General features: G+C 43.5%; 1 protein-coding gene across 1 annotated transcript in view; it reads left to right on the forward strand.

Annotated features, from left to right (window-relative positions):
• Positions 1–26,493, forward strand: part of BTC (betacellulin) — a 105,885-nt gene that overhangs the window by 48,733 nt on the left and 30,659 nt on the right. The window contains exon 2 of the mRNA XM_073601023.1: positions 1,431–1,529. Within this exon, the coding sequence (XP_073457124.1) occupies positions 1,431–1,529 (99 nt within the window). The remainder of the gene's footprint in view (positions 1–1,430; positions 1,530–26,493) is intronic.

Consider the following 26,493-nt stretch of genomic DNA (forward strand, 5'->3'; position numbering starts at 1 on the left):
GCAGTAAGGATGTGGAACTCTCTCCCACAATCAGTGTCAGCAGGAAGTATGGAAGGTTTTAAAAGACTCTTGGACGTACATCTTAACGTAAACAATTTAAGGGGATATAGGAAATGACTTTTCTACACACACACGCACCTACACAGGTTGAACTGGATGAACTGTTGTCTTTATTCAACCTTACCAACTATGTTACTATGTTAACCTTCTGACTTTGGACAACCACTTTAACAGATAAACCAATGCATGGGCAGTTAACACTCTGCAGCTGATCAGGCTGGTAAATAAAGGGGCCCTTACCCTTTACAGGTTAATGTTCAGAGCATAGCTAGGTTTGTTCCACAAACCTCAGATCTGCTGCTTAGAGCTAACAATCTTGTAGGTAGTGGCTGTGCACAGTAGTTACATACAGTAGTGCAGGGATCTCCAAACTTTCTAAACAAAGGGCCAGTTTATTGTCCTTCAGACTTTTCAAAAGTAGAAAATGCCTCAGGCTTGGTGGTCAGTGAAAGAAAAAAAATGACATATCGCTTGTGGTCGGGAGGAGGAATAGTGCCCCATCATTGGTGTCAGTGGAAGGATTAATGCTCCATCGTCGGTGTCAGTGGAAGAAATAGTGCCTCATCAGTGTCAATAGAAGGAATCCTGCCTAATCGTTGGTGTCAGTAGTGGAATAGTGCCCCATTGTTGGTACCAGTAGCAGGAATAATGCCTTGTATCAATGAGAGGAATAGTGCCCCAAGGGCCAAAACTTCATTCATATGAGTATGACCTCTGTGACTGCACTTGACTTCCGTAGTAGAGAAAGACTTCCCACTATAAGTTAATGGTTGTATATAATTTTTAAAAAGTAATAAATAATATTATACATTAGATAATGTGTCCATACAGCCTTTTTCCATTAAACCCCAACCCTTGTCTTAGCAGAGGGGTGACTGGTAATAGCTGCACCGCCACTTCAGGCAAGCAGAGGAATTTTGGGTTGACAGGACTAGGTTTTTTTTTTTTCAGTTTTTGATACAACGGAGAGGGATTAGAGCGCTTATTAGGTTTTTATTGCTGTCTTTGCCCCCATTAGGGAGAATCACCCTCTCTATTTGTCCTCTTTACTGTTTTCAAGTAAAAACAAATCCCAAATTTTGGGATGTCCCCAGAACAGTAATAGAAGGGATATCTTCCAATGGGGATACTAGTTCTGGTGACAACCATGGATTCTCTCACTTGGAGGGATTTCCTCCCACTTGCAGTTGTTGCTTATGGGACAGGAAGTGAAAGAAAATCCCCCCAATCAGACACACATGGCAAAATACAAACAAACAGCAGGGGTTAATTTTACTTATAGTTCTACTTTAATACCTAACCTAGATTCTGATAACCAGTGTTGTTTTTGCTGCTAAAACTATGTACATATCTTTTCTTTTTTTTTTAAGGTTTTACTGTTTTTCCATGGGTGAGTTCAGATGGAAACTCAACTGCACAACCAGAAACAAGAAGTGTTCCATGCCCTATGTACATAGAGAATTGCTCAGGTATGTGATTGGAAGCATTGGAATATTATATTAATAATATTCAGCACATGGCCACACCTACAGTATAGCTTTAAAGTGGTTGTAAACCCCCTCATATACCCAGTGAAGTGAAGAGAATAGCTTCAGATGATACACAGAGATGCAACAAATCCTCCTTCATAAGTTTTACTTGTTTATCTGCAGTCTCCTTTACATCCCTTCAAAAGTGCAGATGTGTAATAAAATCCTTCTTCATCTGTGAGGAGCAGAGAGGAGGGTTTGGAGAGCTGCAGTTACAGTGTGTGAGAGCTGATTGGAGGAAAGGGACGCACCCCCCCACCACCACCACCATACACTGCACAGGACCCAAGGAAGAATGCAGAGCTGTTTTCTGAATAGACAAGCTGTGTGCTGAGCTCTCCTTCCCCATCACAAATGTATCTCATGTGTCAGGAAAACTTCTCAGAAGTGACTCATGCTGATAGCAGAGGAAGGAAGCACCAGAGAGAAACAACGCTTAAAGCTTTGGAGATATGTAAACACTCCAGATATATATGCTTTATTCAGATTTCATTACTGAGGTTTACAACCTCAGAGTGGCCCAATAAGAGTTTTTTTAGGAACAACAGTAATGAAATATTAAACTAGCTTTTTCAGATAGGGCTATAAAGTGAATGTGAGGCAGTATTATTTGCCATCATTTTCTTTATCCTTCTGCAAGCAGACCACAGGACATCTCTGTAGCAAACTGCAGATATCCTGTCCAAGTAAGGAACAAAATTCCCCACAGTTTTAGTCACATCACTTACCTGTACTAAAGTATGTCCCACATTGCGCAGACAGCTGGATCTTGGAGATATCTTCACTACAGGGATGCCTGTCCTCTTCCTGTCTCTGAACTTCTGGTGCTGCGGTGGTTAACAGCTTTGGGTCTTTAAACAGAACAGCAGTACAGATGGCCCCCCTCCTTCCTCCTTTCCCTGGGAAAAGTTTTAAGTTCAGAGCCAAGAAGGGGATTGGTCATCCCTGCAGTGAAGATTTCTCCAGGATCCAGCTGCCCGTGCGACATACTTCATTACAGATGAAGTGATCAAAACTGTAGGGATCTATTTTTTTTTGTAGCTGAAATTTAGCTTTGAATTATACCATAGTCTCTCTGTATTTAGAGGCAGGGGTACTTAAAGAGTTTCTCTGTGAGCAACAAATGTATTTCCTAATCTTCTTGTATTATGGTATGTGCTTGATTTTGGGGAAAAGGTGGTCAGAATAAAAATATCCTAAAAATTTTACATAAAGTTGGTTCATTGGAAAAAATGTTACTTTACCAATTTCATAAAAAACAAACATGTTTGCTGGAATACATCACACTTTATTCTGAAAGGGATTTTCTCTATGACTCATTACTTGACACAACACCAAAAGGAAGACATGATGCAAGGAGCTAAGATCTCATTAAAACTGGAATTTGCCAAGGAAGACCAGTATTTATACAGAGTTGCAAAGCAGAGTCTTGTCACAGTATACTGCACATAAAAATGCACTGCAAAAACATGTTCAGTAATATGAATTTTTATGCATTATTGTGGGTAGCGGTTTGAAGAAGGCACAGAGAAAACCAATGTTTTCTATGTGCCCTTGAGGTGATCTGTGTTTATCCAGTGCAGAAGAATGTAGGTCACTGGACATGGCGTGAACGAGTCCTTATACTTTATAAGGTAAGCACATCTTAGAGGCTTGAATGTAACTTATAATAAAAAATATTTTTTTTTTTTACTTAATTATTTTAAATTGCTTTTAGTTACTGTGGTGACTGCAACTGATTCCCTTTCCTTCTAAAAATGACATTTGCTTGGCTGTTGATTCAGTGTTTGTTGTGTCTCTGACAGATTAAATTGCAGCTCCACCCAATAGGTGAAGTTCCGCTTGTCTGAACCCCCTCCCCCTCCGGAGCTACATTTGGCATCTTGTAGGGGGGGGGGGGGGGCGGGTACCTGCTTTTGACAGGTACCCGCTCCCACCTCCTGCTGAGTTCGCTGTGGTGAACTTAGCCGGAGGTTCGATCCTCATCGCAGCTAGCCCATTGAGAAAGTGCAGCGTGATTCGTGCATGCGCAGTAGGAATCTGGCTGTGAAACTGTGTTCCTGAATGCTGCCACACCATTCACAGTGTCACAAGATCAGTGCAGGCAGCAACAGTGTTCCAGAGTGCCGCCACACCAGGGCCAGTGTCACCAGACCAGTGTAAACCAGCAACAGTGTTCCTGATCCCTGCCACACCAGTCCCAGTGTCGCCAGATCAGTGAAACCAGCAACAGTGTTTATGATCATCATCACACCAGTCAATGTCACCAGATTTATGTAAGCCAGCAACATGTTTCCTGATTGCTGATTGTCACTACACCAGTCCCAGTGTCCACAGACCAGTGGAAGCCAGCAATAGTGTTCCTGATTGCTAGCCACACCAGTGCTAGTGTCCCCAGACCAGTACAGCTAGCTTCAATGTTAATGAGCGCTGGCACATCAGTGCTATTGTTTCCAAACCAATGCAGCCAGCAACAGTGTTACTGACCACTAGCCATACCAGTGTCAGTGTCATTAGAGCCAGTTCAGCCAGTAATGTGTTACTGATCACTGCATCATCAGTGCAGTGTTACCTCTGCCTGCAGCCTACACTAACCCTGGTCTGTTTGTTGACCATGCCCTTGCCTGTCACCTGAACTGAAGCATCTGGACAGCCCTCTGACTACATTCCTCCGAGACACCAGGCCCAGCCATCCCCTGCGGACAACTGCACTTCTGAAACCACAGGAACTCTTTTCTTCACCCTTTGTTCGGCCTTCAGCACTTTCTGTTCAGTGATAATAGGACTAACCATGTTTCTTAAAAATACTTTGGGTGTGTTTGCATTCCAAAATGCGGTGCCTTGCGGGTGTTTGTACTGTCCTGGTGCTCCAGGGCCTCCAAACATGTGATGGGTAGTGAGAAACTCAGATGCCTATTTTTTGCCCCTTGAAAGCTCCTTGGATTTTGGGCCCCTCTATGCAGCTAGGCTGCAAAAAAGTCTCACATATGTGGAATACTTGTAGGCAAGTGCATACAGAAGAGTTTTTTTTTTTTTTTTTTTGTGCTGACTCATGTTCTGCAGCAATCTGGGTCAAGTCTGCTGTCTGTTCTGTAAAACTGTTACAATGTAGATGTGTGGTGGATCTGAAGGGTTAATTGGCTAGATTTTCCTGCTAATTTTTCACAGAACCACATAAAATTGGGCCCTTCAGTGCCCCAAGATAGAGCTGCTGGAAATACTGACAAGATGTAGACCATTATGCTGCCGGATGGCATCCCCAGCTAGGGGGGGTCACTCAGGGCTCCCTGAGGGACTAGGAGCTTGAGATTTTTTTAACTACCAATCTTGGACTTACTTCCATGGACTATATGGACTCTGTGCTACTTCAGGTGGATTAGTTATCAATCATGGACCCTGCCTCTAATGGACACTAAGGCTGGATTCACACCTATGCAGTTTTAGTGCTTTTTGCATTTTGCAGATTTGCACTACAGTCCATTTAACATTGTTTCCTATGGAATGCGTTCTGTAGTGCAAATCTGCAAAATGCAAACAGCACAAAAAATGCATAGGTGTGAATCCAGCCTAAGGACTATCTGCTGTTATTCAGGTAGGAATACCCTATGGGCACTAAAGCACCTGTGCAGTAATTCATGTGAGAAACTGCCTGTTAAGAACTGTTCCTCTGTGTTGCCTTTCTTCAGTAAAGTTACTGTAAACTGTTTAATGCCTGGTCTAAAGTCTCTCTCTAGTGGTATATCCAAAGAACAGGGCTTGTAACAAGAGGACTGTAGGTTAGAGTAGATACAGTACACTTTAGTCCAGCATGTAGTTTGCTGTCTAGTGTAGGCCATATGGCTGTATATGTATCATAGCTTAATGTGGATATAAACCCTTACATGTACCCAGTGAAGTGAACATCTTCAGATGATACACAGAAATTAAACAAATCTCCCTACATAAGTTTTACATGTATATCTGTTATGGAAATGATTAAGAGCTCCAATCGAGCCCAAGGTTATCTGCTGCTGTCTCTAATTTGAAAAGTGTTGATATGCATGCATATAAAAGTAAACACTCTGAGACACGCTCAGCACCATTACTTTTTACACTTCTAATTTATTCAAGGCGGTGTTAATGTTTTATACACACAAATACGTCATTGCTATGTTAGTCTAATAGGTACATCTCATTGGTTAAGATAGAAAAAGAAAATGGAGAATGTTCATAACGAGGTCTGGCTGATCTTTGGTTTTATCTTGTTCCGCGTTCTTCTGATGTGTGGGATGTAGGGGGTACCCGCCATCTTGAGAAAATATAGGAACAGAGCAAACCTGTATACTTATATAATGAGTAAGGAGAAAAATATGTATGCACATAAGAAAATAGACATTTTCAGAATACTATTATTATTATCTACATCACATTCCTTCACAATCCCCCCTAAAATGACTATTTTCTCTTTTCTGTCCCTAATACTAAAGGTCCCACTTTAGCCTGGCCCTTCTCCTCAGCAACTCTTTTAGGCTGTATATAGAATTGGGCAGCAACTGTTCACTTCCCTCCTCGATACAGCTGGAGAGGCAGTCAGGTGCTATCTATCCCTATAACCCTATAGGATTGTGAGATTTTGGACAGGCAGTGACTGTAGAGGAGTGAACGGTTTGTCATCTTCCATCATAAGGGGGTCCTCTTCTTCTTGGTGGAGAAATGTAGGTGTGCTATTGTCTACAGCCTTGCTCATTAACTTTTTATGAAAGGTAGAATACAGCATACAATCAGGGCTAAAAGAACCAGGATTATTAATACTGTTACCCGTATCTGGGCGAGCACCTTCTGCCACCCACTCATCCAGCTAAAATATTGGTCCCATGGGTCTGTGATACCTGAGTTCTTCTTCAACTCCAGTGACAGATCTTCTAATTTCTTTATAGCTAAAGTAACCTTACCATTTGGCCCAGTATTATCAGGAATGTATGTACAACAGGTTCCCGTTTTTTCCTATGATTTTACAAAACACCTCCTTTCCCAGATAGCACCATGTCTAAGGCCATCAGGTCCTGGAATGTCATGTAGGAAGTGGAGGCTAACTGGTCAGCAATTCGCTGGAGGGCATCTTTAGTGCAATTTACAAATCTCTGTTGGTTATAATATGTGTAGTGTCAGGTCACCTAGAGGCTGGGTGACAGATGCACACCGTCGGGATCAGGAGTGTACCGCAAGGTAGTGGACCCTACGGCTGACTGCTGCGGATTGAACCCTGAGAGGTTCGGGAAGCAGGTCTACTGGATCACTGACACAGATCCCACTGGGAGCTAGAGCATAGATTCCCCAGGGCGCGGAGTCTAAGAGCCAGCAGGTGTTCACCAGAGCCTCTAGTGGTGAGGATGGACTGCGCTGCAGTCTGGCTCCAGGTCGCGGCCCCCAGGGTCTCACAGCTCACGCTCACGGTAGACTACAGGAGAAGAGGAAGGAGGCAGCTGGCTGGAACATCAGGGTCACAGGCAAACAGGGATGGTCGGGAACAGGCTAAAGTCGGTAACAGGAATCAGATGTAGGAAACATAGCAAGTACACACAGAGGCTAACACACAGTGGTTGATCAGCACTGCTGGCTTGCAGTGCACAGGTTAATATAGGGTTCCCTGATAGGGCCTGGGGTGGGGCCATGCTTATAGGAGAGGTTACAAAAGCAGTCTGGTGAGGGTCAGCTGGTCTCTAGAGATGAACACATGGAGACAGGTATGCTGATCGACAAACTCTATTGCATAACCATGACATGTAGTTAATCCAATCTACATTCTTGCTGACAGTTGTTATGGGGATCAAAGACTCAAAACCAGCTTTTACCTGATCCCTGGCTTTAAACTCATCAGGGACCCCCCTTGTAACCCTTATGACATGTATGTATACATGAGGGTCAAAGCTTCCGGAGAGAGCTGCTCGCTTCCTCCTCTGACTGTGTGCTGGGTCAGTGCATGTATCAGGGGTATCTTTGGTTAGGATATGGGGGCTTTCTATTTTCATCTTTTTTGTCTAATGCACTCTGTGGTCGCCCGCCCCCACAGAAACCACAACTCTGTCCCCAGTAACTGTCTGTGTGGCATACATATATGTCCTTACCGTCAGGGATATCACTGTACCAATTGCATCACCATGAAGGGTCAAACGGACAAGGTACTATGTCACAGTAATCTAAGGTAAAGGTGGTCACATGTGTACCTGAAGAGTTACACCAAAACGTAATTATGTTATCATTTTTGTGATGGCCACCTCCTGGGCCCCTCCCCCCTAGATCAAACAGGAAAAGGATATGCAGCACCCGAAAACACGCTCTCCTGCAGTGATAAGCATGCATTCAGGTGTTCTTCCTGGCCAACTTGACTGAGGTGGCTGTGGTCAGCAAAACTTGGAATGGACCATCATAACTTGGCTCAAGTATCTCCAGACAGTAGTTGGTGTGTTCCTGTATTTAATTCAGGATCTGGAATGGAAGAAAACACCTGGACATGCATTCAGGTTAATTCTCGTGATAATGTGGTTACATAATTAGTCAACACATCAGACTGTAACTGTAACTGTTGTGGAAAGTAACAACCAAGTCTGGGAGCTGAACCAAACAAAATTTCATAAGGGGATAGGGCATGTTTCCCCTGGGGGTGTGTCTGACACTGAACAGGGCAATGGGCTAACTGTCTGGCCAACTCATGTTAGTCTCTTGGGCCATCTTTAACATCCTGTTTTTAGTGTCCCATTCATCCTTTCTACCTTCCCGCTACTTTGAGGGTGGTATGGGATGTGTAGTGCCAACTGAACCCCCAGTGCTGCCCAAATCTCTTTAGTAAGGGTTGCTGTTAAGGCTGGTCCCTGATCTCTCAATATCACCTCTGGGACCCCAAATCTACATACTATCTCACTCAGTAGTTTCTTAGCTGTGGTCCTGGCAGTCATGACCACTTCCACTAGGGCGTATTCGAATCTGCCACTTCTTGGCACTTGAGAATGATCAATTTGCATCCTCTGGAATGGGGTATAGGGCTTTTGCCAGGTGCTTCTTCTGTGCTTCTTCTGTGCATCCTGGGTTACATTTGGTGCAGATAATGCATGATCTGCAGAAGCTGTCGGTCAGTGGAGTAACTCTTGGTGCAACACTTGTTGATAAGAGAGTTCATAAAAGTCTTTGTCAAGTGGGCAGCTCCATGTGCCCATTGCACCACGGCTGGGTACATACTCCTGGGTAGACAAGGCTTCTTGTTGCACTCGAATAGTCCATTTCTGAGAGTTGCTCCTCTCCTTTTCCAGCTTTCCTTCTTATCCGCACTTGTTGTTTCCTGTAGTTCTTTTAGATAAACTCTGTCCACTGGGAAAGTCTGTAAGGTAAGCACGGGGTGGTCTTCTTCTACCACCCTGCTGTCCACTTCCCGTGGACCACCAGCTGTCTGTTTGGCAGCTGTATTGGCTCGATGATTGCCTTAAGCTTCCTTTGAGTTCATTTTGTCGTGTGCTTTACTCAGAATAGTCACTTGGGTTGGGAGAAGCAAGGCATCAATCAAGTTTTCACAAGTGTTCCTGCAGCCATCAGGAATCCTCTGTCCTAGATAACACCATAATCATGGGCAATGCTGAAAGCATATCTTGAGTCCATATGAATGTTGGCTCTTTTTCCCTCTGCCCATTTATATGCTGTAGTAAGTGCTTACAGCTCTGCCTCCTGTGCAGACATCACCAGTGGTAAGGCTTCAGCTTGTAGAACAGTGTTTTCAGTGGTGACCGCGTGTCCTGTGTGGTCATGGGGTAACAAGTCAAGACTCTACTCCTCCTCCTTTCCCCCCTCGAGAAGTGGAAGAAGGGTGGTAGGGTTCAGTGTTTGACAACTTAATAGAGTAATGCTGTCCAGTAGGAGGGAACACAGGAGTCTCAAGTGTCTGGTAGTAGACTAGTGTTTCGGCTGGATCTTGGTTGAATATGGCAACAACGTCATGGGGAGCAAGCAGAACGAGGCAGTGTCCGAGGACCAAGTTCAAAGTTTTATCAAGCAAGGCTTGTGTAGCAAAGCCAGCTCACAGACACAATAGGCCTCCTCTTGCTACCACATCCAGTCGACAGGAATAATATCCTACAGGGCATAGGCTGATGCCGTGTGATTGGGTGAGTACACCTGCAGCATGTCCCAGACGTTCGGATACAAAGAACTTGAGCGTTTTGCCGTAGGCTGGGAGCCCTAGCGCCGGGGGTGGCGCACTTAAAGGCTTCAAACTTTAGATATTTCTTCAGGAGACATCTGGAAGGGTCTGATTGCAGAGCATCAGTAGGAAGGCTTCTGGAATCCATGCTCTGCACTCGGAAATTAGTCCAAGGAAAATGACAGGTGTTGAGCACCACTGCAATTTGGGCTTTGAGGCTCTGCAGCCCTGGTTGGCAAGATAGCACAACAGGCTTTCTGAGGTGACTTCAACAGGGGGTAAGTCAGCTGCACAAAGGAGAAGGTCATCAACATGTTGGAAGAGAATCACTTCCGGCTGTTCCTCTTGTCATGTGTCAAGGATGAAAGCCATAGTTTTTGCAGACTGGCTTGGAAAGTTCTGTACCCCTTGTGGCACAACTGTTTAGGTATGTTTCCGTTTCTTTCCGTGGATTAATGCAAAAAGGTACCAGCAGGAGGGGTGAGGGTGGACACTGAAGAAAACGTTTGTAAGGTCCACCTCTGTGAGGTATTTTGCAGTCAAAGGCATCCACAGCAGGTACCTGGTTCTCCTTTAGGGGTTCTCTTCTTGGGGTTATTGTGGTTTCCGGGGCAATGATGCGCCCTCTTTTAGCTTGACTGAAACTGGTGGCACCTTTAAGTGACCGTTGTCTTCCGGTCCTGTGGACCATAGGCACGCAGGGATTCTGTCAAGTACTTCCTGCAGTATTGAACTTGAAGTTGTTTCTTCATTAAGTGTCATCAGGAGAGGCAGAGAACACAAGGCAGATGAGTCTTCTAAAGATAGGGGAGTATGTAACTTCATCCCCCCTTCAGGCGTGTCCTGATTGAGGCCTGTAGTCCGGACAACACATCAGCTCCTAGTAGATTCAAGGGACATGTAGAGGACACCACAAATCTGGCAAGCAAATCAGGAAATGTCCCCACTTGGAGTGGCTCTACAAATGGACTGGAGCGGAGCACCCCATCCACTCCCACGCAGGAAACGTGTGTGTCTCTTTTCATAGTGGGAGAAACTCAGATCATCAAAGGCCTGTACGAGTTTAGTATGATACTTCTTCAGACTCCCCTTTATCTTGGGTAATATCTTGGATTGTGGTCTTCTGATCCGTCAACTTCTCCTTTGCCCAGTCGTGGAGTTGTGCACAGAACTCCACGCCTGAGGTGTAGGAAGTGGCACTTGTCAGGCTGGCATCATTGAAGGCCGTCTGCATGACTGGTCAAAAGACATATCCTGCTTTGATTTGGCATAGGCTGATCAAGTCTCTCTAGGAGGCTGAGTAAGTTTTTTGTATCTGCACTATCCTGTTGTAGAAGGGAATTGGCTGCTTCTCTGGGTCAGGCAGACTTGTCACTAAGGCCGCTGCTTGTGATAGAGTAAAAGCGACATACATCACTGGTGCCCCTTCTGGTAACCGAGACTGTTGTTGGGGCAGGGGCTGGCAAGTGGCACTGTTCTTTACGGTTGCCAGCATGTGTTTGAGATCCTCTCGGAACTGTGAGTCCGGAGCCGGATTGGGGGTTAAATCAGTGGGTGGCCTTGCTGCCTGCTGTTGGGCTTCCCACTCAGACGCTTCTTCATCATTAACATATCCGGCCTGGGAATGTGATGCTCCCGTATTGGGGAAGACAGGTGTGTGGTATGAACCATCTTGGTTTAAAACAGGGAGGGCTGGGTACAGGCTGTTTAAGCTTACTGGGTGTACCAAGATGGCCGCCGGCAGGAAGTGCACTGGACTGGGTAGAAAGTGAAGGCATGGGTGCACTAAGATGGCCGCCGGGCTGAGTTGTCACAGTGGGTTGTGCTTGGGTGGTGAGAAAGGAGTGGTTGTTAGACGGAGGGCAGTGCTGTCCCTTCCCTCCTTTGTTTCAAGTTCCAACATATCATCAGCTCTGTGATACACATACATAATACAATCACCATCTTTCTTAACTTCCTTTATCCAATTTTCTTTATCACACAGGATTTTTCTCCCTGTTTCTTCTGCAACATCACTTTCTTTACAATATCACTTTCTGTTTCTCGGCTAACGGCTTGAGAGGGGAATACATACAACCAAGGAGTTAATATTTTTCTCAGCGTTCTTTATCAAAAATTCCTTCGGTGGGGGCACTTAAGACTAATGTACGGTTAATCTCAGAACAAGAACAAACACATCAGGGGTAATAGGGAGCAACGTAGCAAACAGTAAATCACAAATACAATCAGGACAGGACATTACACCTGCCACTCTCTGAACCGTAAAGCCTCAGCAGGCTAAGATAACCACAAGGGCAGACCACCCTGGAAAAATAAACCCGTTTTATAGACGTTTGCTACAAGGGAAACCAACTCATTCCAGAGACCGATAGTTCATCTGGAGATGAGAGCACACATTCACACATGTAGCACTTTAGACTGCAAAGCCAGCAGCTAAAATAACCCTCAAAGTTTCGTTAAAAACCTAGAGTAATCCGTCTATAAACGTTTGCTACAAGGGAAACCATCTCATGTCAGAGAGCACACATTCACACATGTAGCACCCTTAGACTGCTGAGTTTCGTAGCCCAAAGAATGGCAGACAGTGAACAAATACAGTCAGCAGAAACCCATCAGCAGGTTAGTTAAAACAACCTCAGGCGAGGAAATACCTGCCTCTAAGACAGTCTCAGCATACCGACAGAATCCAGCCGTCAACCGAAAGATAAGAGAGTCGTACAGTGGTAAGAATATAAATCAAACTCACCGGTACTGTTAGGGCTGCGCAAAGACCCCACTCTCATCAATCAGTTAATGCCCGAATGCTTGTTTCGGCACCATCTGTTATGGAAATGATTAAGAGCTCCAATCGAGCCCAAGGTTATCTGCTGCTGTCTCTAATTTGAAAAGTGTTGATATGCATGCATATAAAAGTAAACACTCTGAGACATGCTCAGCACCATTACTTTTTACACTTCTAATTTATTCAAGGCGGTGTTAATGTTTTATACACACAAATACGTCATTGCTATGTTAGTCTAATAGGTACATCTCATTGGTTAAGATAGAAAAAGAAAATGGAGAATGTTCATAACGAGGTCTGGCTGATCTTTGGTTTTATCTTGTTCCGCGTTCTTCTGATGTGTGGGATGTAGGGGGTACCCGCCATCTTGAGAAAATATAGGAACAGAGCAAACCTGTATACTTATATAATGAGTAAGGAGAAAAATATGTATGCACATAAGAAAATAGACATTTTCAGATTACTATTATTATTATCTACATCACATTCCTTCACATATCTGCTGTCTTCAGCTTTGTATATACTTTAGAAAGTGCAGATTATGTTAGATTTTCTCTTCCTGTTTAGCACTGGGAGTGGATTATTGGCATACAGCCAAGACAGCTGATTGGAGATAAGGCACACACCCCCACTCCACATTGGCAAAAGGAAGGAATTAATGTGCAGAGCTCTGCTCTGAATTGAGCAGCTCTCTGCTAATCTATTTATAGCAACCTCAGAGGACACAAACATCAAGCTGCTTTTCTCTCCTGTCGAAGAGAACTTGTCAGAGGTTATCAGGCTGATAACGGGACAGAAGAAACACACGGGATTCAGTGCTTTAGAGAGATAAGATCACACTACAGATATATGTTCCCAGCTCAAACTTCATGAATTGGGTTTATATCCAGTTTAAGGCAGCCAACCAACCCATAGTTACAGAGTGAGGTTCATTTCCTGTATCCACTGGTAACTGTGGACATGCCACTGGGAGTGAGATGACAGGGATTGCTGGGTTGTTGGGTGCTGGTGCAGGCTCTGCAGCACAGATTTTCAAATGCTGCGCACCTGGGAGATTGTGTTCTGTAACTGTGGTAGTGTTTGTAATGCTTAGTGCAACAGTATAGTCAGTTAGCCAGCGGGTTAACTGTGTTCATTGTGGCTCATTTCTAAGCCAGGCGTTATGCTTAAGGCTCCATTCACACTAGCGCGTTTTTTGATGCATTTTGCATTTTGCAGAAATGCACGGGAATTTTTTAACATGGGTTCCTATGGAACATGTTCACATCAATGCCTTTTTGTTTCTCTGCATTTTTGGAAAGGGTCGGGGACTTTTTTTCATGCAAAAAGCAGCGTTTTGCATGTAATGGATTTCAATGGACAAGCATCAAAAACGCAAGTGCACCGTTTTTGCAGCGTTTTTAATTTTTTTTTAGACTGTAAAAAAAAAACTGTAAAAAAAAAAAAAAAAACGCAAAACGCAAATCGCGGCAAAAACGTGGCAAAAACGCGGCAAAAACGCTGCTCAAAAACGTGGCAAGCATGAAAAAAAACCCTCCAAAAACGCTCAAAAGCAACATGCATAGGTGTGAATGGAGCCTAAGGCTCCATTCACACTAGCGCGTTTTTTGATGCATTTTGCATTTTGCAGAAATGCATGGGAATTTTTTAACATGGGTTCCTATGGAACATGTTCACATCAATGCTTTTTTGTATCTCTGCGTTTTTGGAAAGGGTCGGGGACTTTTTTTCATGCAAAAAGCAGCGTTTTGCATGTAATGGATTTCAATGGACAAGCATCAAAAACGCAAGTGCACCGTTTTTGCAGCGTTTTTGGTGCGTTTTTGGTGCGTTTTTGCCGTTTTTTTTTTTTTTTTTTGTAATTTTTTTTTAAGACTGTAAAAAAAAATGAAAAAAAAACAAAAAAAAAAAACACGCAAAACGCAAATCGCGGCAAAAACACCGCAAAAACGCCGCAAAAACGCTACAAAAACGCTGCTCAAAAACGTGCCAAGCATGAAAAAAAACCCTCCAAAAACGCTCAAAAGCAACATGCATAGGTGTGAATCGAGCCTTAATGCTGATTTTCACATGTAAGCAAACTCCTACCTAGAACCTAGACAATTAGCGAGTGTAGTTCTTTTGTCCCCCACTGGGGTCGCCTAAGCCCCACCCACATACCCATACTTGGGAAGAATAGCAGAGAGTATTTTATGGTTTTATGATGTAATTCTAAGTATGCTCATGCAGTGCATAGGAAATATCTTTAAGAAATATCTTTAATTGACAAAAAAAAATAAAATAACATTCTTCATTTTCCAAAAACTCGTGGCAAAAAATGGGATCGCACCATTCCTCTAATAATATACGTTACAGTGCCTATTTTGCAAAATGTGGTCATTTTGAAGGTTCTCCTAGGGCTCATTTACACTCATTTGCGGTGGATCGCTTTTCAGGGGACATTTCCCAGGTGGTGGGGTGGGATTATATCACCTCCTTACTACCTGTTTCACCCCTCAAAGCTTGCGCCACTGTGTTGCAACCATGTTCATTGCACTTAAATGGGACATTTTTAGTGGGCGGTACTGCAAAAGGGGAGATCATTTTGCAATGTGTATATCCTGTACAGCTGACTTCGCAGTTTCCAAAGGGGTAGGTAGGGAGCAGTAAAAACACAGCTCAGTCACCTAGTTATACTACCCCCTTAACTGCAAGTGTAAACTAAGCCTAAGGCTCCATTCACACTAGCGCGTTTTTTGATGCATTTTGCATTTTGCAGAAATGCATGGGAATTTTTTAACATGGGTTCCTATGGAACATGTTCACATCAATGCCTTTTTGTTTCTCTGCATTTTTGGAAAGGGTCAGGGACTTTTTTCATGCAAAATGCAGCGTTTTGCATGTAATACAATTCAATGGACCAGCATCAAAAACGCATGTGCACCGTTTTTACAGCGTTTTTGATGCGTTTTTGCCGTTTTTTTTTTTTTTTTAAACTGTAAAAAAAAAAAAAAAAACGCAAAACGTGGCAAAAATGCCGCAAAAGCGCTGTAAAAACGCTACAAAAACGCTGCTCAAAAACGTGGCAAGCATAAAAAAAAAAAACGCTCAAAAGCAACATGCATAGGTGTGAATGGAGCCTAAGGCTCCATTCACACTAGCGCGTTTTTTGATGCATTTTGCATTTTGCAGAAATGCATGGGAATTTTTTAACATGGGTTCCTATGGAACATGTTCACATCAATGCCTTTTTGTATCTCTGCATTTTTGGAAAGGGTCGGGGACTTTTTTTCATGCAAAATGCAGCGTTTTGCATGTAATAGAATTCAATGGACAAGCATCAAAAACGCAAGTGCACCGTTTTTGCAGCGTTTTTACAGTGTTTTTGATGCGTTTTTGCCGTTTTTTTTTATTTATTTATTTATTTATTTTTTTAGACTGTAAAAAAAACTGTAAAAAAACAAACAAAAACAAACGCAAAACGCGGCAAAAACGCTGTAAAAACGCTACAAAAACGCTGCTCAAAAACGTGGCAAGCATCAAAAAAAAAAACTCCAAAAATGCTCAAAAGCAACATGCATAGGTGTGAATCCAGCCTAAGGCTGGATTCACACCTATGCATTTTTAGTGCTTTTTGCATTTTGCAGGTTTGCACTACAGAACGTGTTCCATAGGAAACCATGTTAAATGAACTGTAGTGCAAATCTGCAAAATGCAAAAAGCACTAAAACTGCATAGGTGTGAATCCAGCCTTAGGCTGGATTCACACCTATGCATGTTGCTTTTGAGCGTTTTTGGAGTTTTTTTTTTCATGCTTGCCACGTTTTTGAGCAGCGTTTTTGTAGCGTTTTTACAGCGTTTTTGTCGCGTTTTTGCCGCGTTTTGTGTTTTTGTTTTTTTTTTTACATTTAAAAAAAAAAAAAAACAGCAAAAATGCATCAAAAACACATCAAAAATGCTGTAAAAACGCTGCAAAAACTGTGCACTTGTGTTTTTGATGCTTGTCCATTGAATTCCATTACATGCAAAACGCTGCATTTTGCATGAAAAAAAGTCCTGGACCCTTTCCAAAAATGCAGAGATACAAAAAGGAATTGATGTGAACATGTTCCATAGGAACCCATGTTAAAAAATTCCCATGCATTTCTGCAAAATGCAAAATGCATCAAAAAACGCGCTAGTGTGAATGGAGCCTAAAAGATATAAGCAAATGGGAACTGCCCCAACTTATAAATGGCTTTCACAGCAAGGAGCACATGAAAGGGCGACGCATGCCAAACAAAAACAAAGAAAGATTCCCAGCTCAACTTACCAGCCAGCCTGCAGGAAACCGAATTGTCCTGTCTGAGGCTGGATTCACACCTATGCATTTTTAGTGCTTTTTGCATTTTGCAGAGTTGCACTACAGAACATGTTCCATAGGAAACAATGTTAAATGGACTGTAGTTCAAATCTGCAAAATGCAAAAAGCACTAAAATTGCATAGATGTGAATCCAGCCTAACAGTTCATGTTAAAAACAGAGGTTTAGTTTGCACACATTTATAAATACATGTGTAAGCTGCAGAGGCCATGTCATGGCACCCCAGTATTATCTGCAGTCCTATCTCTTTACATTTTGAGAGCCTCAAAGGAGGAGCACATATATAATAATGGATAGATTGAGGGCAGGTATGCCTGGAGGGAGCCCACTCCTCCTCAAAGTCACAGATGCACACTGGACACCCAGCAAATGGCACAATGGCAGCGAAGGTGTCCGGTGCACCCCCCCCACCATATAACCTAACAGTACAAACAAATGGCAACTGCCCCAACCTATATCTGGCCTTAACAACAAGGAGCACATGGAGGGGAGACACATGTCAAACAAAAAAGGCTTAAAGATATACAGGCACCATAAAAATAGGTTTATATCACATGAAGGATTGTCTTTTATTAGATTTTTTATTTTTTTGCAATAACCATTATGTCATTATTTAATAAACTATGATTAGTGACAGAGACATAGTTAAAAATCACAGGGCCCCACAGCATAATTTTATTAGGGGCTTCCTCCCACCCAAAAAAATCCAAATTACAGTAGTTTCCCACAGTAGCACCCAGTTCTCACTCTTACAGCTTTAAAGTTTGGAAGGTGCTAACGCATGAGAGCGTGAGGCATATCATGCACAAATACTTTAGTAGAAAAGTTTGACTTATACTCGGTTCACACTAGCTGCGGCCGCGGCTCACAGCAGGGGATGCGGTGCGTCCTTGTTCTCCATTTCAGGTGTGAATCAGGTCCGAATTTTTGCCTAAATTCAGACTTGAAACCGAGCCAAAGATGCACAGGACCCCTTTCCAGTGCGCTCCTTGCCCACTCCGGAATTGTGTGAACTGGCTCCATTGAGAGCCGGTCACACTATCCTGTCATGCGAATTGGAATGCGGGTAAACCACATCCAATTTGCATAAGTGTGAACCCAGCCTGAAGGATGCTACACTGGGGCAACCTATTACCAATATCCCAATGACAGAGAATAGGACTAGCAGCTTCCTCACTTGCAGAAGCTATGACATGCAGATACTTCAGGGGCTACAAGATTGGAAGATATCTTAGTAGCAGAGGGGGTACAAGAATGGAAGATAACTTAGTAGCATAGGGGGTACAAGACCGGAAGATATCTACAGAACAGAGGGGGTGGAAAACTGGAAGCTGAGGGGATAGAAGACTGGAAGACAACTTGGTAGCGGAAGAGAAATAAGTGTAGCACCCTTCTAGATAGGTGCTAGGATTAATTTTAGGCTGGCTCACTGTGTTCAGTGGAGCTGTATTTTTCATTGGCAGGTAAAATTGAACTTGTCTCTGTAATCAGTGTGGCTATAATTGTTGTGTTAGGTAAATTTAGTTGTGCTCACTGTAATCAGTGCAGCTGCATGTGATTAATTAGGTCTGCTCTGTGTTTCAGCTGCTGCTAGTTTGCTGTTTCCTCTGGAGAACTGGAGAACTCTCTGGAACATAGGTGTTAAGCAATGCTAATAAAAGCATTAATATTTTTACAGCCCTGGTCAATCCCAGGGAGGATAGTCCTGAAGGCTTCTGGGAGTCTGTATAAATAGGCTGAGACACAGAGCTGCTGGGTCTTTGCCTGCAGAGGGAAGGTCCAGCCTGTAGGGCAGAAACACTGCCATGTGCATGCTGCTCGTGAGGCCTCAGGTGGAAGACCTGAGGGTCTGGATGCTGAAGCTACAGGGAGCTGACTGTGGGGTTGTCCGCTGAAGATCTAGTCTGGTATCACTGGAGAAAGGTGTCACTTGGAAGTTGGAAGGTGGCAACCAATTGTCCCTGGACATTTTGTGAATACAGACTTTTGGGCTGTTGCCACTTTCTTGCGCTAGAGTCAGCTGTGTGTTTGACCAAAGGGGACATCGACTGGTTCCAGAAGAGATTAGTCTATCCAGTGCTTTGTAAAGGGACTCTGTTCTTGGTGTTCTAAAGAAAGAAGCCTGCTTCTACTACAAGCCAAGTCCATGTTTTGCTATTGCAAGGACTTCTGCTTGCCTCAGCTCTTTCAGAAGGTAGTCTACTGTCCTCAACTTGTACATAGTTCTTATATTTGTTTTTGAGTATCCCACCTAATTCCCTTAACACTACCCCAGTTACTCCAAAAATAAAAACAACAAAAAGAAGACCCCTGAACTTGTTTTTGAGCCAAAGAGTGAATGTGAACATATGCCTGGCTCTGGGGGAATCTACTCGGAAAACCTGTGCAATTTTCCAGTGGAACCTACGGGCACTATACGAGACTTAAGGATATCTTAGTAGCAGAGGGGGTACAAGAATGGAAAATATCTTAGAAGCAGAAGGTATACAAGACTGGAAAATATCTTAGTAGCAGAGGGGTTACAAGAATGGAAGATTTCTTAGAAGCATAGGGGGTACAAGAATAGGTGATACCTTAGTAGCAGAGGGGGTACAAGACTGGAAGATACTTACAGAGCAGGGGGGGGTAGGAAACTGGAACATATCTTGGTAGCAGAGGGGATACAAGACTAGAAGGTATCTTAGTAACTGAGGGAATACAAGACTGGAAGACAACTTAGTAGCAGAGGGGATACAAGACTTAAAGATATCTTAGTAGCAGAGGGGATACAAGACATATCTTAGTGGCGGGGGGAACAAGAAGGGAAGCTATCTTAGTAGCAGAGACGATGCAAGACATATCTTAGTGGCAGGGGGGTACAAGAAGGGAAGATATCTTAGTAGCAGAGGGGATGCAAGACATATCTTAATGGCGGGGGGTGGGGAGGGTACAGGAATGGAAGATATCTTAGTAGCAGAGGGGATAAAAGACATATCTTAGTGGCAGAGGGGGTACAAGAATGGAAGATATCGTAGTAGCAGAGGGAATACAAGATTTATTTTAGTGGCAGAGGGGGTACAAGATGGGAAAATATCTTAGTAGCAGAGGGGGTACAAGAATAGAAAATATCTTAGAAGCAGAGGAGGTACAGGATTGGAAAATATCTACAGAGTTGAGAGGGTAGAAAACGGGAATATACAGTATCTTAGTAGCAGAGGGGGTACAAGACTGGAAGATATCTTAGTATCAGAGGGGGTACAAGAATGGAAGATATATTAGTAGCAGGAGATAGATCATGTATTCTCCAGGGTCAACAGCTGTGGCAGAAACTCAGTCATACATGATATACTCCAATAGCAGGGTGCAGAAGTAGAGTGTCACCAGCTATAAAATGACAGGCACAGTGACACCTGCCATTACAGTATTTCTACTACAATTGGAGGCTTGAAGCAGCACAATTTAATGTAGTTCTTCACCAGTTTGAGCATCATTTCTGCTTCCAGCACCTCTCCATTTCTTAAACTATGGTTCAGAATTGAAACTGGGTCACGAACTGGTTTGTAATGAGTTGCTACATGACATTGTAGTAAATGAATGCTTTGACCCCATATTACAGAGCAGTCAAAACTAACTTGTTATATAGCTAGGCTTCCACCACAGAGCCGCCCACAGTCTCCACATACTGTAGGTCAGGACTCACGGTCACCCTCTGATTCAACAGTGTATCTTAATTAAAAGAAGAACCAGAGGAACCGCATAGTACAAAACTGATAAAAAGCACTTCTCATTTATTTAAACCAAGTAATATAGTTCGAACATTCTATTTGTAGTGAAACACGTAGGGTGGAGACTAAGTTTGTGACATCATCATGTCATGTGAACCTAGAAGCCCCTCTTTTGGAACCGGCTGCGATTCACGTATGTACTGTTTTTACTGCTTTTTTAACTATGTTCTTCTTTTAATTATGATACACTGTTGAACTGGAGGGTGATCTGTGAGTCCTGACCTGAAGTGGAGACTGTGGACAGCTCTGTGGTAGAAGCCTGACCATATAACAAGCTTGTTTTATCTGCTCTGTATTAGGGGGTTAAAGCGTTCTGGTAAACAGGATCTATTTGGTGGAGGTACACGTGTGTACATGCATACACCTAGGGTGTACGAATATATAGACACTTGCTGAAGATTTCACACAGTTTACATTTGGCACTTTATTGGACTTTTTTCACTTCCAGTGGACTTTATTGATATAATTAAATTCACTAGTTTTCTTTGTTATTTATAATTTGCAATATATTGCACTATCTATAAGAAGGCCAGTATGGTGGCCTGAATTTATGGGAGGAGTCCGGGGGGTAGTTAAGCAGCAGTGGTCTTTGTCGGTTCCTGTGCGCGATTCGGTGTTCATTCGGTGTTCGTGAGTTGCGTGTCCGAACTTCAAAGGCTTATGATTCTCCGTTCGTGGTTTTTAACCAGTTGCCGACCGCCGCACGACTATATACGTCAACAGAGCGGCACGGGCAGGCAAAAGGACGTATATGTACGTCCTTGCCTGCCCGCGGGTGGGGGGTCCGATCGGACCCCCCCCCCCGGTGCCTGCGGCGGTCGGCAAATCTCCCCCGGCGATCGGAGGTGAGGGGGAGGCCATCCATTCGTGGCCCCCCCCTCGCGATCGCTCTCAGCCAATGGGATCATTTCCCTGCCTCTGTATTGTACACAGAGGCAGAGGAAATGATGTCATCTCTCCTCGGCTCGGTATTTTCCGTTCCGGGCCGAGGAGAGAAGACTGCAATGTAAGTGCACCAACACACTACACACAGTAGAACATGCCAGGCACACTAAACACCCCGATCGCCCCCCGATCCCCCCCCAATCACCCCCCCCCCGTCACAAACTGACACCAAGCAGGTTTTTTTTTTTTTTTTTTTTTTTTTTTTCTGATTACTGTATTGGTGTCAGTTTGTGACAGTTACAGTGTCAGGGCAGTGAGTGTTAGGCCCCCTGTAGGTCTAGGGTACCCCCCTAACCCCCCCTAATAAAGTTTTAACCCCTTGATCACCCCCTGTCACCAGTGTCGCTAAGCGATCATTTTTCTGATCGCTGTATTAGTGTCGCTGGTGACGCTAGTTAGGGACGTAAATATTTAGGTTCGCCGTCAGCGTTTTATAGCGACAGGGACCCCCATATACTACCTAATAAATGTTTTAACCCCTTGATTGCCCCCTAGTTAACCCTTTCACCACTGATCACTGTATAACCGTTACGGGTGACGCTGGTTAGTTTGTTTATTTTTTATAGTTTCAGGGCACCCGCCGTTTATTACCGAATAAAGATTTAGCCCCCTGATCACCCGACGGTGATATGCGTCGCCCCAGGCAGCGTCAGATTAGCGCCAGTACCGCTAACACCCACGCACGCAGCATACGCTTCCCTTAGTGGTATAGTATCTGTACAGATCAATATCTGATCCGATCAGATCTATACTAGTGTCCCCAGCAGTTTAGGGTTCCCAAAAACACAGTGTTAGCGGGATCAGCCCAGATACCTGCTAGCACCTGCATTTTGCCCCTCCGCCCAGCTCGGCCCAGCCCACCCAAGTGCAGTATCGATCGATCACTGTCACTTACAAAACACTAAACGCATAACTGCAGCGTTCGCAGAGTCAGGCCTGATCCCTGCGATCGCTAACAGTTTTTTTGGTAGCATTTTGGTGAAATGGCAAGCACCAGCCCCAGGCAGCGTCAGGTTAGTCCCAGTACCGCTAACACCCACGCACCGTACACCTCCCTTAGTGGTATAGTATCTGAACGCATCAATATCTGATCCGATCAGATCTATACTAGCGTCCCCAGCAGTTTAGGGTTCCCAAAAACGCAGTGTTAGCGGGATCAGCCCAGATACCTGCTAGCACCTGCGTTTTGCCCCTCCGCCCGGCCCAGCCCAGCCCACCCAAGTGCAGTATCGATCGATCACTGTCACTTACAAAACACTAAATGCATAACTGCAGCGTTCGCAGAGTCAGGCCTGATCCCTGCGATCGTTAACAGTTTTTTTGGTAGCGTTTTGGTGAACTGGCAAGCGCCAGCAGCCTAGTACACCCCGGTCGTAGTCAAACCAGCACTGCAGTAACACTTGGTGACGTGGCGAGTCCCATAAGTGCAGTTCAAGCTGGTGAGGTGGCAAGCACAAATAGTGTCCCGCTGCCACCAAGAAGACAAACACAGGCCCGTCATGCCCATAGTGCCCTTCCTGCTGCATTCGCCAATCCTAATTGGGAACCCACCACTTCTGCAGCGCCCGTACTTCCCCCATTCACATCCCCAACCAAATGCAGTCGGCTGCATGAGAGGCATTTTTATGTCCTCCCGAGTACCCCTACCCAACGAACCCCCCCAAAAAAGATGTTGTGTCTGCAGCAAGCGCGGATATAGGCGTGACACCCGCTATTATTGTCCCTCCTGTCCTGACAATCCTGGTCTTTGCATTGGTGAATGTTTTGAACGCTACCATTCACTAGTTGAGTATTAGCGTAGGGTACAGCATTGCACAGACTAGGACACACTTTCACAGGGTCTCCCAAGATGCCATCGCATTTTGAGAGACCCGAACCTGGAACCGGTTACAGTTATAAAAGTTACAGTTACAAAAAAAGTGTAAAAAAAAAAAAAAAAAAAACACAAACAAAAATATAAAATAAAAAATAATAGTTGTCGTTTTATTGTTCTCTCTCTATTCTCTCTCTCTCTATTCTCTCTATTGTTCTGCTCTTTTGTATTCTATTCTGCAATGTTTTATTGTTATTATGTTTTATCATGTTTGCTTTTCAGGTCTGCAATTTTTTATACTTTACCGTTTACTGTGCTTTATTGTTAACCATATTTTTGTCTTCAGGTACAGCATTCACGACTTTGAGTGGTTATACCAGAATGATGCTTGCAGGTTTAGGTATCATCTTGGTATCATTCTTTTCAGCCAGCGGTCGGCTTTCATGTAAAAGCAATCCTAGCGGCTAATTAGCCTCTAGACTGCTTTTACAAGCAGTGGGAGAGAATGCCCCCCCCCACCGTCTTCCGTGTTTTTCTCTGGCTCTCCTGTCTCAACAGGGAACCTGAGAATGCAGCCGGTGATTCAGCCAGCTGACCATAGAACTGATCAGAGACCAGAGTGGCTCCAAACATCTCTATGGCCTAAGAAACCGGAAGCTACGAGCATTTTATGACTTAGATTTCGCCGGATGTAAATAGCGCCATTGGGAAATTGGGAAAGCATTTTATCATACCGATCTTGGTGTGGTCAGATGCTTTGAGGGCAGAGGAGAAATCTAGGGTCTAATAGACCCCAATTTTTTCAAAAAAGAGTACCTGTCACTACCTATTGCTATCATAGGGGATATTTACATTCCCTGAGATAACAATAAAAATGATTAAAAAAAAAAAAAATGAAAGGAACAGTTTTAAAATAAGATAAAAAAGCAAAAAAATAATAAAGAAAAAAAAAAAAAAAAGCACCCCTGTCCCCCCTGCTCTCGCGCTAAGGCGAACGCAAGCGTCGGTCTGGCGTCAAATGTAAACAGCAATTGCACCATGCATGTGAGGTATCACCGCGACGGTCAGATCGAGGGCAGTAATTTTAGCAGTAGACCTCCTCTGTAAATCTAAAGTGGTAACCTGTAAAGGCTTTTAAAGGCTTTTAAAAATGTATTTATTTTGTTGTCACTGCACGTTTGTGCGCAATTGTAAAGCATGTCATGTTTGGTATCCATGTACTCGGCCTAAGATCATCTTTTTTATTTCATCAAACATTTGGGCAATATAGTGTGTTTTAGTGCATTAAAATGTAAAAAAGTGTGTTTTTTCCCCAAAAAATGCGTTTGAAAAATCGCTGCGCAAATACTGTGTAAAAAAAAAAATTAAACACCCACCATTTTAATCTGTAGGGCATTTGCTTTAAAAAAATATATAATGTGTGGGGGTTCAAAGTAATTTTCTTGCAAAAAAAAATAATTTTTTCATGTAATCAAAAAGTGTCAGAAAGGGCTTTGTCTTCAAGTGGTTAGAAGAGTGGGTGATGTGTGACATAAGCTTCTAAATGTTGTGCATAAAATGCCAGGACAGTTCAAACCCCCCCAAATGACCCCATTTTGGAAAGTAGACACCCCAAGCTATTTGCTGAGAGGCATGTCGAGTCCATGGAATATTTTATATTGTGACACAAGTTGCGGGAAAGAGACAAATTATTATTATTTTTTTTTTTTTTTTGCACAAAGTTGTCACTAAATGATATATTGCTCAAACATGCCATGGGAATATGTGAAATTACACCCCAAAATACATTCTGTTGCTTCTCCTGAGTACGGGGATACCACATGTGTGAGACTTTTTGGGAGCCTAGCCACGTATGGGACCCCGAAAACCAAGCACCGCCTTCAGGCTTTCTAAGGGCGTAAATTTTTGATTTCACTCTTCACTGCCTATCACAGTCTCGGAGGCCATGGAATGCCCAGGTGGCACAAACCCCCCCCAAATGACCTCATTTTGGAAAGTAGACACCCCAAGCTATTTGCTGAGAGGTATAGTGAGTATTTTGCAGACCTCACTTTTTGTCACAAAGTTTTGAAAATTAAAAAAAGAAAAAAAAATTTTTTTTTTTGTCTTTCTTCATTTTCAAAAACAAATGAGAGCTGCAAAATACTCACCATGCCTCTCAGCAAATAGCTTGGGGTGTCTACTTTCCAAAATGGGGTCATTTGGGGGGGGTTTGTGCCACCTGGGCATTCCATGGCCTCCGAAACTGTGATAGGCAGTGAAGAGTGAAATCAAAAATGTACACCCTTAGAAATCCTGAAGGCGGTGATTGGTTTTCAGGGTCCCGTACGCGGCTAGGCTCCTAAAAAGTCCCACACATGTGGTATCCCCGTACTCAAGAGAAGCAGCAGAATGTATTTTGGGGTGCAATTCCACATATGCCCATGACCTGTGTGAGCAATATATCATTTAGTGACAACTTTGTGCAAAAAAAAAAAAAAAAAAAAAAATTGTCACTTTCCCGCAACTTGTGTCAAAATATAAAATATTCCATGGACTCAACATGCCTCTCAGCAAATAGCTTGGGGTGTCTACTTTCCAAAATGGGGTCATTTGGGGGGGGGTTGTGCCATCTGGGCATTTTATGGCCTTCAAAACTGTGATAGGTAGTGAGGAGTAAAATCAAAAATGTACGCCCTTAGAAATCCTGAAGGCAGTGATTGGTTTTCGGGGCCCCGTATGCGGCTAGGCTCCCAAAAAGTCCCACACATGTGGTATCCCCATACTCAGGAGAAGCAGCTAAATGTATTTTGGGGTGCAATTCCACATATGCCCATGGCCTGTGTGAGCAATATATCATTTAGTGACAACTTTTTGTAATTTTTTTTTTTTTTTTTTTTTTTCATTATTCAATCACTTGGGACAAAAAAAATGAATATTCAATGGGCTCAACATGCCTCTCAGCAATTTCCTTGGGGTGTCTACTTTCCAAAATGGGGTCATTTGTGGGGGTTTTGTACTGCCCTGTCATTTTAGCACCTCAAGAAATGACATAGGCAGTCATAAATTAAAGACTGTGTAAATTCCAGAAAATGTACCCTAGTTTGTAGGCGCTA

Source organism: Aquarana catesbeiana, linkage group LG01 (assembly GCF_042186555.1).
Source record: "Aquarana catesbeiana isolate 2022-GZ linkage group LG01, ASM4218655v1, whole genome shotgun sequence".
NCBI classification, from domain to species: domain Eukaryota; kingdom Metazoa; phylum Chordata; class Amphibia; order Anura; family Ranidae; genus Aquarana; species Aquarana catesbeiana.